The sequence below is a fragment of the Siphateles boraxobius genome, unplaced genomic scaffold, assembly GCF_051911475.1.
Source record: "Siphateles boraxobius isolate OS27281-9 unplaced genomic scaffold, OSU_SipBor_1 9, whole genome shotgun sequence".
Taxonomy (NCBI): Eukaryota; Metazoa; Chordata; class Actinopteri; order Cypriniformes; family Leuciscidae; genus Siphateles; species Siphateles boraxobius.
Genome location: NW_027509219.1, coordinates 23823160 through 23835746, shown reverse-complemented (window position 1 = coordinate 23835746; position 12587 = coordinate 23823160). Strand labels below are relative to the sequence as shown.

The following is a 12587-nucleotide window of genomic DNA, read 5'->3' as shown; positions in this document are numbered from 1 at the left end:
AACAAATATCACAGGTTTCCACAAATATATGAGCCAACACAAATGTTTTCAACATTGATGATGATAAGATATGTTACTTGAGCACAAAAACAGCATATTAGAATGATTTCTGAAGGATCTTGTGACACTGCCGACTGGAGTAATGGCTGCTAAAAATTCAGCTTTGCCATCACAAGAATAAAATACCATTTAAAAAAGAAAACAGTTTTAAATATTACAAACATGTAAAACAAAAGCAGAATTAAATTAAGATAATGATAATATTATTACTGACCGACTGACCCAATACAGTTGAACGGTAGTATATATATTTGTATATGTATATGTATGTATATGTATATGTTATATATATATATATATATATATATATATATATATATATATATATATATATATATATGAAGGTAGTGTGTGTGTGTGTGTGTGCCTTTGTTTATATTACATTGCGAGGACCAATTGTCCCCACAAGGATAGTAAAACCTGAGATCACCTACATTGTGTGGACCAGCCAGCAGACCCCACGAGGGAAATGGTTTAATAAATTAATCTTTTAATTGTGAAAATGTAAAAATGCATAAAGTTTTCTGTGATGTGTAGGTTTAGGGGTAGGATTACTGTAAGGGGAGAGAATATACAGTTTGTACAGTATAAAAACCATTATGCCTATGGAGAGTCCCCACAAAGATAGCGAACCAGACGTGTGTGTGTGTGTGTGTGTGTGTGTGTGTGTGTGTGTGTGTGTGTGTGTGTGTGTGTGTGTGTGTGTGTGTGTGTGTGTGTGTGTGTGTTTAAATGACTCATAAAATCTCTCTTTTATCACTCACGTGACAATTATTACTGACCTCTGATCTTAGAACTATGACTTGCATGAGTTTCCACAAATGTTGTCCTCATATAAGCCAAATATTCTCACTTTGTCTTCCTTCTTAATCAGTACCATTAATGCCATAATAGAGTCGTATTTCTTTAAGCCACAACAGAGTCGTATTTCTTTAAGCACTATACTCTTAATGTATAATTACATAATTAGTCTGCCACCATTAATTTAATTGCAACCTTCTGTTTAGAGGCATTGCATAAGGACTCGAAAACAGCCTGCATGGGAGTGGCACATTGTGTGATATTACTATTATTCCAATGTGTGTTTGTATGTGTTCAATCATTACCTGCTGTGTGCTTCCAGAGTAGACCATGACACCCCAAGGGTTGGGGAGTGCACCGCCCTGCAAGTTGAGGCACACGTTCTCTCCGGGGCCCTCAGGATCCGAAAACAGACTCCAAGCACACCAGCGCACACACTGCATAAACGCTGCTCTGTGCACAGCTGTGGATGTCAACTAGCGAGAAAAAAGAGAGAAAGAAACAAAGAAAGAGAAATTTTTTTCTTTCAGTTTGTCCTCGAATAGCACCGTCTGATGTTTCAAATCATCAGAACAGGGTGTCACTCTTTGAACATGACTTACTTGGTTAGAGAGATATATTAAAGTCATGATTGCTTGACATAAACCAAGATTAAGCATTCTTTTTTGGGGGGGCTTTTATCACTATTATTAGGAAAATGTCAATTAAATCACTTAAATATAAAACATTATTTTATATATTATTATTAGATTTTATATTCTTAAATTTTATTATCATTCATATATTGTATACACTCAGTGTTTCCCCTACCATTGTTTTGGGGGGGCGCCCCGCCCCCCCAAAACGACCCCCGCCCCCCCTAAAATGCTGACGAAATCCAGTCATAAAAAAGGAATTTAGTGTATAACGCGGAATTTCACGGAATTTGTAAATTTGAGGAAAAAATAGAAAGCAGTTCAGTACACTTGAAATCAAATCGCGATGTAGACTAGTGTGTGTGAATATTAAAACACAAAGACTATTTAAATACGAATCCTGCATGTTCTGTGTGAATGAATGGTGCCGCCGACGCGCAGTTTCATTTACCACACACACACACACACACACTGAAGCACGTGTGACGCTTGCGCTATTTTTTGGCCTATATGAAGACACAAACGCATGAACTTCCTCTCAGGCTCTAGATCCACTCTGAAAGTCACTTCGTAATAGGGTTGGGAACCGAGAACCGGTTCTTATGCAGAACCGGTAGTGTTTTTGGTTCTGATGCGATGTGTGGACGAAGTGCTGGGAGCTTATCCTTTAATAGCGACGTCTCACCACATAAATATTAAAATTGTAATGAATGCACTGTCCCTCGCGCTATTCGTATAACAAGTTAAAAAAAATTGCGTCAGATATCAACGCAGAGAGAGAGAATAAGACAGTAGAGCTGCACCATTAATCTTTAAACGATCTCGATTCAAACACCCACGCGATCTTATTCCTAAATGACAAAAACTTCACACCGGGACATTCAAATCTGTTTGCGCTGTCGCTGACATGAAACATCTAACGTTAGCTTTACTTTCTGTCTTTTCAACAACACAGTATCGATATTTCTGTGTTAAAAATATTCAAATGATCACAGAAGTACTGAGATAAAAGTTTATAGTTCGAGAATAAACACTGATGTTAAAACAGTTAATCACCTTTTGAAAGTCGCTTCAAATAACGAAAATTCGCTTCAGAATTTACAAAATGTATATAATGAGCGATTACATCATGAATGCCTTTTTTCAAAACGTGTTTGTTTTTGTCTTATCCTGAATCACTACGGTAAGGCTGTAATAAGCGTTTAGACTCAGACTACTTTACACTGGTCGGTTCGGCACTGCTGCGGAGTAGCCCAGTGCCTGCGTGACTCACTCGCGTCATTGACATAAACATAGAGAAGTAGCTCCGGCTACAATGTTCTTCCGCAAGACGCATGCATTTCTGTTTATTAACTGCTAGAGCACTTTAATCCAGTAAGGAAACAAGTGAAGTTTCACAGAAATCAATCATTCAAACCGATTTAAAAAATATTATGTTTCACCTGTCTGGATCTTACATGTGTGTTCAAGCATATTCTACCCCTTCTGAGAGGGTATTCCACTGCTGGATATACAATAAGATATAGGAGAGGTCCCAAATTATCCTTGAGAATGCAACATTTTTTATTTTCCTTCAGAAAAAAATATTGCTAAATAATATGTTGCATTTGTTGACATTGCCAGTCTGTTAAACTCATTTGACAAGTAGGGCCTATCAGAAATAAAACACAAAAAGGATTGTGTATTTTCCCCGTACTACTATTTGTATTAGTTTTAATAATTTTTATTGAATGGGAACCGGAACCGGAATCGTTTGGCGGAACCGGAATCGGAACCGAAAAATTTCTTACGATTCCCAACCATAGACAATGGGTGTTTCTCAAAACCAAGAATGCAAAGAACGGACTTGTGTTCTTGGGGAGAACGCTCTTGCTAGTTGTTCTTGGAAGAATGAACTTGCAAGGTGACGAGCACACAGAACGCTGCTGACAGTTTGAGACGATGTGTTCTTGCGGTTATTGCGCAATACCCTCATACAGAACTCAAACATTTACGACTCGCCATACATTTTCGTAAAAATGCCAATATCTGAAATCTTCAGTTGATTTCTCGCATCCAATGTTCTCAGAAGTGAATTGAGTGATGAAATAGCATACGAAATTGTATATTTTAGGCATCAAACGAAATATGCTACAACTCTGCCTCTTTTCGTCAACAATAAAACGAAATATTTTAGAAAACACCACTGCCTCTTTTCATAAAAAAAAACAAAAAAAAAACTTAAACATATTAGCCTAAATGGCCACACAATTGTGGTTCAGGCAACGTGTACATTAATTATCTTCACTGCATATTTATAACAACATGAAATATTAAAACACAACCCTGCTTCTTTTTTTATTTTATTTTAAAAATATGAAACATTCTTGATTTGTATTGCCATTTGTCAAAGAGAGACAGGGTTGTGTCATTTTGATTTTACATATAGTGAAGAGAATGTTAAAATAAATATAAAAATATATATCTATTTTAAAGTATATAAAATAAAAAAACAACCCTGTCTCTTTTTGTTAAATGTAATTTTTACTGATCAATAATATCCAGTATAAAGGTATAAGAAGCTAACTTACAATGAGAAATTAAGCAAACAATTAGGCTACAAAGTTAAATAGCCTAAATATATAAAGTTATGAAACTTCACTTTGCCCTCAGCCAAAACGATTTGCCATGGAACAAATATAGATTAATGAGTGTGAGACCAAAGATCGACACGACGAATATCCGTCATGTTTAGAGACACCAGAGCCAGCGGCACACGTCAGACGCACTAGCCGAGGCAAAGCTGTTCCAGTCGGGGTTGATGGGCGTTGAACACCCGGTGATCACCTGGATCTCACAACTCCGAAAGCGTCAGATACATTTTTCAAATAGGCGCTATCTTTATAAATAAACCACAGATTTGAGCTTTAAACAACTACATTCTCTCCTGAAACACTCTTAAAATTACATTTCATTACACAATAACAATAGTATTTTGATATTACGCGGGTTTTCTCCTCTGCTATTGACGCTTGCTGGTTGGTGCGAGATGCATTCTGGGATACCTGGCTGTCTCAAGTCCGCACAAGTCGCGTGATTTTTTTTCCCAAACCACTTCAGTGGAAATCTCGCCCTGCAGCCGATTTCATTGGTTTAGGTTACAGTGACGGGTAGGTTTAGGGATCAGTGTTTGGTGTAGGCAATCAGTACAGTGATTGACATGACCAATGAAAACTTTTAAATCGGCTGCAGGGCGGGATTTCCACTGAAGTGGTTTGGGAAAAAAAATCACGCGCACAAGTCACCTCTCGATGCATCCTCGGTAAACGGGGCGGATCAAGAACACATCCGGGGATTTGAACTGGACTTGGCTAGATGTGAACTTTGAATTGGGACAGTACTTGGGCAGCGACTGATGACGTTTCACAAGTCCACAAGAACACAAGTACAGACAAGAACGCATATTGAGAAACGGCCAGTATGTTCCCAACCCTACTTCGTGATCATTTAACCGCTTCATTTGAGAACAACTATCATCATGACATAAACACACAGAAACTCAAAAGGTCTTCACGGCAACCCGTCAAAATAAAAGTTCGGTTTAACTTGACAGAAATATATTACTGTTGTACATTAGAATTTAGATATGTCCCAATGTAATAATACACTAACACTAATCCAAATAAATTATCATCAAAACTGAAATTTTTAAGGAATAATCCATGTTTTAATTTTAACAGTAAAGCTCATTGTGCAGCAAGTTATTTGACAAAAAGTTTATTTAATTTCACGTGATTAAAATTGATGAAAAATGATACAATTTTTGTTTTATGTCTTCATTTTATTACCAGAAAAAACACAACACAGAATTAGTGTTAGTGCGAATTAGCGCAGAATTAATTAGTGTGACATTTTTTTTCATATATTTTAAAAAAAAGTATTGTTTAATGATTCATAATACATGATTTCAATTAATTAGACATGCTTTTTGATTGCAAAAAAATTACACCACGTATCCGTAACACGCCCGCTCCGCAACACTAGCAGTACACCCCCCCCCCCCCCCCCCCCCAAAAAAGAATCCTAGGGGAAACACTGTACACTCATAATAAAAATAAACACATTTAATTGTATTTGTAATAATAATAACAACAATATTAACAACAAATAAATAACAAACATTAAAATATATTTATATAAAACTTAATTCAATTATCACTGGTATTAATTTTTTACCAAATAAACAGACAACCAATTGGACAGTGATTTCTTATTTGGAAACTGTGCTGCCTGAAACAATTTCCAGAATGAAACATTAGCAGCCATAATCACACAGATGAGAACATGTCATCCTTTTATCTCACAACATGTACACATCTGACAAGTACACAAACTAAGTAGATAGATTGAAATAAACTAAAATAAAGATGATAAAGAGAGAGAAAAACGGGAGAACTTAGCCTCCTCTCGGCTTAGCTACAATCCCTTGAGATCAGGCATTAAAGTCAATCAATAAATGAGCTGGTCAGGCTCAGCTCACCATAATTAATCATGATAGAAAAAGAGCGAGAGAGAGAAGGAATTATTCAGCCCCCCTTTCTCTCCCTCCCACCTCCCTCTGAGGTTTGATGTATGTGGCCAGTGATATATAGGCTGTATGGTAAATACTCTCCAGTTCAGCAAAGAGCCTTAATACAAGAGCTTTATCTCTCTCACAGAGATGTATTTCACACTTCACAGGATGAGAGAGAGAGATAGTGAGAGATTTACCATTAGCTTTAGCGATAGGGACAACAGTCCCTCAGTCTCAGACCAAGCGGCAACCTCCCCGTCTCTCTCTTGAAACCAACACGGAAGTGAATTAAACTGCAATTCATCGACTGACCGCTTGAGGCAGGCTGCAAAAGTGAGTCAAATCTGTATCTCCCCCATGTTAAAATTGCCAACTTTACAGCAGAAAAAAATATGTTTACAGCCTGGAGCAAAAAGTGGTTTTGGTCTATATAGCTAATTTTGCCCTTCATGACAACTGTGAGGGGGGTGAATTTTTTTACACCTCATCCGTTTAAATTATATTAAGCCTTAAAGTTCTGCATAATTAAGGGCGTGGCCACTTGCGTGACTGGTGGATTGAGGCTGCTATAACTGCTAGCCGACGTTTGTCTCTGTTAACGTCACCCTCAGCTGCTGTACTTGCCATCTCTGCAGTGTTTGTGCTTTTTTCGGGATTATTTCATACAATTTAATACACGCATTATACCTTTGCCCACGCCGTTGGATTCCGTCGGTGTCGAGTATGAAGAGAACAACCAGCGTTGTATTTCCAGTTGTTTTCCTCGCATGCACTAATGGATGTCTGACAATTTCGTTGCTTTTTGGAGTATACTGTACAGGCTACACTCGTTATGCGGTACCGTTGCTCTCAAACTTTTAAGTGTTAAATAAAAAGTATCGTGAGAAAATCCTGCAGGTGTCAGTGCTTTCTCTCCGTCCATGCAATAGATACACACCCTTGAATGAGCGCGGATTTCTAGTGCATTTACTTGAACTTCTGAGGTAATATTTTTGGTTTAACCCATTTGAGAAATTGAGAAGCGGCCAAAATCAGATTTTAAAATCAACTGAACTGAATAAAGCTCTTGATGAACTTGACGTGCGATGCCGCACTGACTGACATGTATGCGCATGAATCACTGTCACACGCACAAGCTCAGAGCAATATTGTAAGTTACTGCATGATAATACATTTTTAACTAGCAGAATAATAATGCATCCCGATACACATAGTCTCACTTTTAGTTACGTCTTTTAATTATTATAGTATTTTGAAGGGCAAAAACATGAACTTTAACTATTGGCTTTACTTCTACATTCAGCTGTCACTTTAGCACGAGGCCAGTAGTGAAAGTGAAAGTGAAAGTGACACGTGATGGCCAAGTATGGTAACCCATACTTGGAATTTGACCTCTGCATTTAACCCATCCAAGTAAGTGCACACACATTAGGAGCAGAATAGTGAGTAGTGAACACACACACTGCAAACGTGGATACACACACCCGGAGCAGCGGGCAGCCTTGAGTGGCGCCCGGGGAGCGATTGGGGGTTAGGTGCCTTGCTCAAGGACACCTCAGTCATATTCCTGCCGGTACTGGAATTGAACCAGCAACCTTTGGGTCACCAGTCCAACTCTGCTACCATTAGGCCATGACTGCCCCACATTAGCATAGCATTAGCATAGCATTAGTACCTCAGCTCCACCCACGCTCCGCCTCTTTGCCCATTTTCTTTTATCCGGAAGTGACGAGAGCTGACGCGATGCCAAGATGGCGACGGTTGGCCCCGCCTACTTTAGGCTTCAAAAGCACTCTTCAGAAACCTACGGGTGACGTCACGGACACTACGTCCATATTTTTTTACAGTCTATGTCTCAGACCCACTATGGCACAATCGTCCTTGTGTACAAATGTCACAAATTCACAAACTTAATTATGATCATTCAAAAGAAACCTTGTTCTCAGACAAAGCACTGTCATTTCCTGCAGACAAAATACAAAATAAAATTGAATAGACTTGATATATTTAATTTTAATATTAAAATTCCATTGTATTAGAATGTATCTATTTTATTACATTTTAAAATAACATTTTGAATATTTAAATGTAATATTGTCAAATGCAAATACTGTTCTATGATTGTAACATAATCCAGTAGTATAATACACAATACAATAATTTAATTAATTTAAATATGTACAGGTATTATTAAAAACATAAACTACATACATACATACATACATTCATATAAATACACACATATATATATACACACACACACACATATATATATATATATATATATATATATATATATATATATATATATATATTAGGGTTGGGCGGTATTACGGTAATATCGTATACCGCGGGTCTTAAAATAGCAACGGTATCAGTTTCAATACCGCATTACTGGTACTTATATATATAATATATAAATATAATTTATTCAATGCCTAAAATGCTTATGTAGTTGTCATCAAGTGACAGTGTGAAGGAAGAGAGGAAAGAGAGAGAGAGAGAGAGAGAAGGGAGAGGCGGTAAATACTGACGAGGCAATTTGTAAATGTTGCAATAAAAAAGGTGACCGCAAGAGATGGAAACACCTCTAACCTAATGTCACATCTCCGAAACAACCACACACTCAGTGGTGCGAGGATGCATTTTGCCCCGAGTTCATTAAATAAGCGCATTAGTTTATATTTGTTAAAATATTATAATGTTTTTTTTTTTACGTTGATAATGAAAACTGAACAGCACGAGTAAGATGAGATGCATCGGGAGTCAGACATTGACCACTTAATTAAGTTTCATTTTGTAAAAGGCCTTTCTTTGAAGTGAATTTCGTTTTGTATAAATTGTATCTTAATTTTAATAAATTTTTTATCAACCAATTGCCTGGATTTAATAAATAAGAATCAAATATAGCAGACAACATAATCATGACATGATCGTGCGCTGGCGCGCCGCAGTCACTTGTAGGGCTGCAACAACGAATCGATTAAATCGATTAAAATCGATTATTAAAATAGTTGGCAACGAATTTCATTATCGATTCGTTGTGTCGCGCGACTATCAATAAGTCGCGGAGATGTTTGAGTATAAAAAAATGTGTTCAGCGCGGAGCAGAGCTATGAGGCGCCGGACTGGTTGTGCGCGCGAGAGAGACCGGGTGTGTCAGCGCGCGAGCAACAGTGTGCGAAAGATACCGAGTGTGTCTGCGCGCGAGAGATACCGAGTGTGTCAGCTCGCGAGCGACAGTGTGCAAAAGATACCGAGTGTGTTTGCGCGCGAGAGAGACCGAGTGTGTCAGCGCGCGAGCAAACAGTGTGCAAAAGATACCGAGTGTGTTTGCGCGCGAGAGAGACCGAGTGTGTCAGCGCGCGAGCAACAGTGTGCAAAAGATACCGAGTGTGTCTGCGCGTGAGAGAGACCGAGTGTGTCCGAGCATTAGTAAATTGGTACATAGGAATGTAATTATTAAGAGGCATGGAAGTTCGATAAATGGACAACAATAAATAAAACCAATTACATTTTTACCACTGAATTAGCATACTGTGATTTCAATCAGATAGGCAGAAGATGAAAACACTTTCTTGTCTGTCCCAAGTACCACTTCAAGAGGAATATTTTTTCCACAATTTGCAGCACTGAATTTTTCATTCTAAATGACTCCGAGAAACTTCACTATATGCTCCGAATGGATGAGCTGCAAAATAGGCCTTACACACCATATGAGGTGGTCAATCCATTGTATATATTTTATATACATTGTATTTATAATTAATATTAGGATAGACTAGAGATATTATCTTCTGTTGTAATTATTATTGTTGCTATTATTATTACCTATTATCCGACTGCACGAGACTTGTCTTTTGTGTGCATGTGCTTGTCAAATAATGTCAAACATTTTGTTAGATTACAACATATTTGACAAAAAACAAACAACACACAAGTTTGTGAGTGTGTGCGTCTGTGAGTGTGAGTTTGTGAGTGTGAGAGTTTGTGAGTGTGTGCATCTGTGAGTGTGAGAGTCTGTGAGTGTGAGAGTTTGAGTGTGTGCGTCTGTGAGTGTGAGAGTTTGAGTGTGTGCGTCTGTGAGTGTGAGAGTTTGTGAATGTGTGCGTCTGTGAGTGTGAGAGTTTGTGATTGTGTGCGTCTGTGAGTGTGAGACTTTGTGAGTGTGTGCGTCTGTGAGTGTAGTGTAGAGAGCAAGTTCTGACGTTCAAACAAATCATTTTAAAATCAAATTATTTATTGTTCTAACAGCTCAGGTCCCTTTTTACAAAAATATACATCTTTTTGTTCACTATTTTAAAAAAGCCTATATATTTGGCAGATGTAAAGCATACATGTGTATGTTTTTTGTGTTAGTCCATTTTTTTTATTATTATTATTACTTTAACAGCCAGGGATGTTCAAGGAGTGACCTGTTTGTGCACTTTCTGAAGATCTTTTGCACTGTGAATTTGCACTGTCAGTTCTGTTTTTGAATAAAGGGTTGGAAATTAATGCTTTTTTTCCTTCAGTTTTTTTATCCGATTAATCGATTAGTCGAAAAAATTATCGACAGATTAATCGATTATTAAAATAATCGTTAGTTGCAGCCCTAGTCACTTGCATTGAAATCTCATCATAAATTAACCGAAACTCAGTGTATGTCTCACAGACATGACAGATAGGCCTATATCTAAATAAAGCTTGAAATTTCATTAAACAAAACAATTCAAAACGAAAAGAAATAGGCAACTCGCTGATTATTTAATCCATGATGTGCATTTCTCTCTATGCGCGTTCACTACGGAGATATCAATCGTCAATTTCTTTAAACGAAACTATTCAAAACGAAAAGAAAAAGGCTAGCCTATACCTTCTGATTATGTAATCCATGATTTGCATTTCTCTCTATATATGCGCGTTCACTAGGAGATGGGGATCATCAACTTAATCTTTGCAGCACTGACAGAAAAGTTGTATTAATAAAAATCAATGGACGCGTGTCACCGGATTTACAAATGCACTTGTTGCTTGTTAATTTAATTTAAATTAATTAATAAAATGAATACTTTACTTGTCATAATTAAAATAATTAAATATTATTAAGTGTCCCATTTTTGCTCATTTATAAACAGTATTTATATCTACCACCCCCTCAGCACCTGGGTTAAAAAATTATTTGGCGCCACCATATTATAACAGCCTATAAAAAAAAGTCGAGTCTAAATAGGGCTGCGGCTCATAATTATATTTAATACATTTAATTAGTATATATATTATATAATAATACGATATAATATAATATATTAGTGAAAATCTGAGATTCAAACATCTAATTTTGAATTATGATGTATAAAGAATAAGAAATATTTAAGATTTTTCAAACAGATTTGTGATATTTATATTCATGTGAACTCCACGTAGCTCGAGTGCTGCTTTAATTAAAGCAAAATGAACTGATATGCACTCTTACATTACTGACATCTGGTGTGGTACATAACATATGCTGGGATATTAACTGGTAACTATATTTCTAAGTAAAGCACCAACTCCAGGAAACTCTTTCTAATAGTGTTCTATTCATAAAGGTGTAGACTCCGCACGGAGCTCATTTTCCACTAAGGAGACAATTCTTTCAAATCTTTACATAATCCTTAGAACAGTTCCGATATTTAAACTGAAGTTCCCCAGCTTTTGTTCAACCTAACATGGTCTGAAGATGGAAATAATCGCTGCTACATAATTTACCCAGAATCCTCCTTGTCAGCTTCCAAGCTCCCCTCTCGCTGGAGTCAACACAATTTCATTCTGGAGCGTTTCCCGCTCTGAGAGAGCTTTTGAGGAGATTGATGCTGAATCTCTCTCTGGAGATGACTCTGATTAGAATTATGTCTTCTATATAACACATTAATTGCTATCATTCCTGGCCATTGATCGAAAAACAAGAATGGCATGGATATACAGCCGCAACATCAAGGCTCAGGGAAGTCTGTATTAAATACATAATTTATATACACATTACAATACATATTCTATTTTAAGTCACAATACGTACATCCGAGTGTAGCAGATTATCGAAAAAGTGGAAAAAAATGTAGGGTGGGGTTCTGTACACAGGTTGCTGATTGGATTTTAAGATGAGGGAGTTGCACTCAAAAGTGGAGGCAGATGAACTTGAGCTTGCAGGGGCAGGTTTGACCAAATGACTGAAAAAGTCCTGCATACGTCACCAGCGAGAAGTCTGTCATTTTGATTAAACATTATGTCAAAACAAAAAAAGTACATTGTTCAAATAAGATGCACAGATTTATTGTTCAAGATAAGATGCATTATTGATAGGGTGAATTTTATTTCACGCCAACTTTAAAACTACAGAAGTTGGAATGCAATGCAGAGTGTGGTAATTCAGAGCAAACAAAACCAGCAATATGAAAATGACCTCAATCTTAATAAGATTCAGGAGGTTTTCAAACTTATTTGCATGTAACTTAAGTTATAACTTAAGAGACCCGTGAGATGAAAAATCAAGAACAAATTACAATCAATCAAATAATTAT

At 37.0% G+C, this 12587-nt stretch overlaps 1 protein-coding gene across 2 annotated transcripts in view; it reads right to left on the bottom strand.

Moving 5' to 3' along the window:
• Positions 1–12587, bottom strand: part of nphp4 (nephronophthisis 4) — a 222810-nt gene that overhangs the window by 77158 nt on the left and 133065 nt on the right. For both annotated transcript variants that reach the window (XM_077224388.1, XM_077224389.1), the window contains exon 9: positions 1167–1337. In XM_077224388.1, coding sequence (XP_077080503.1) covers positions 1167–1337 — 171 coding nt within the window. The remainder of the gene's footprint in view (positions 1–1166; positions 1338–12587) is intronic.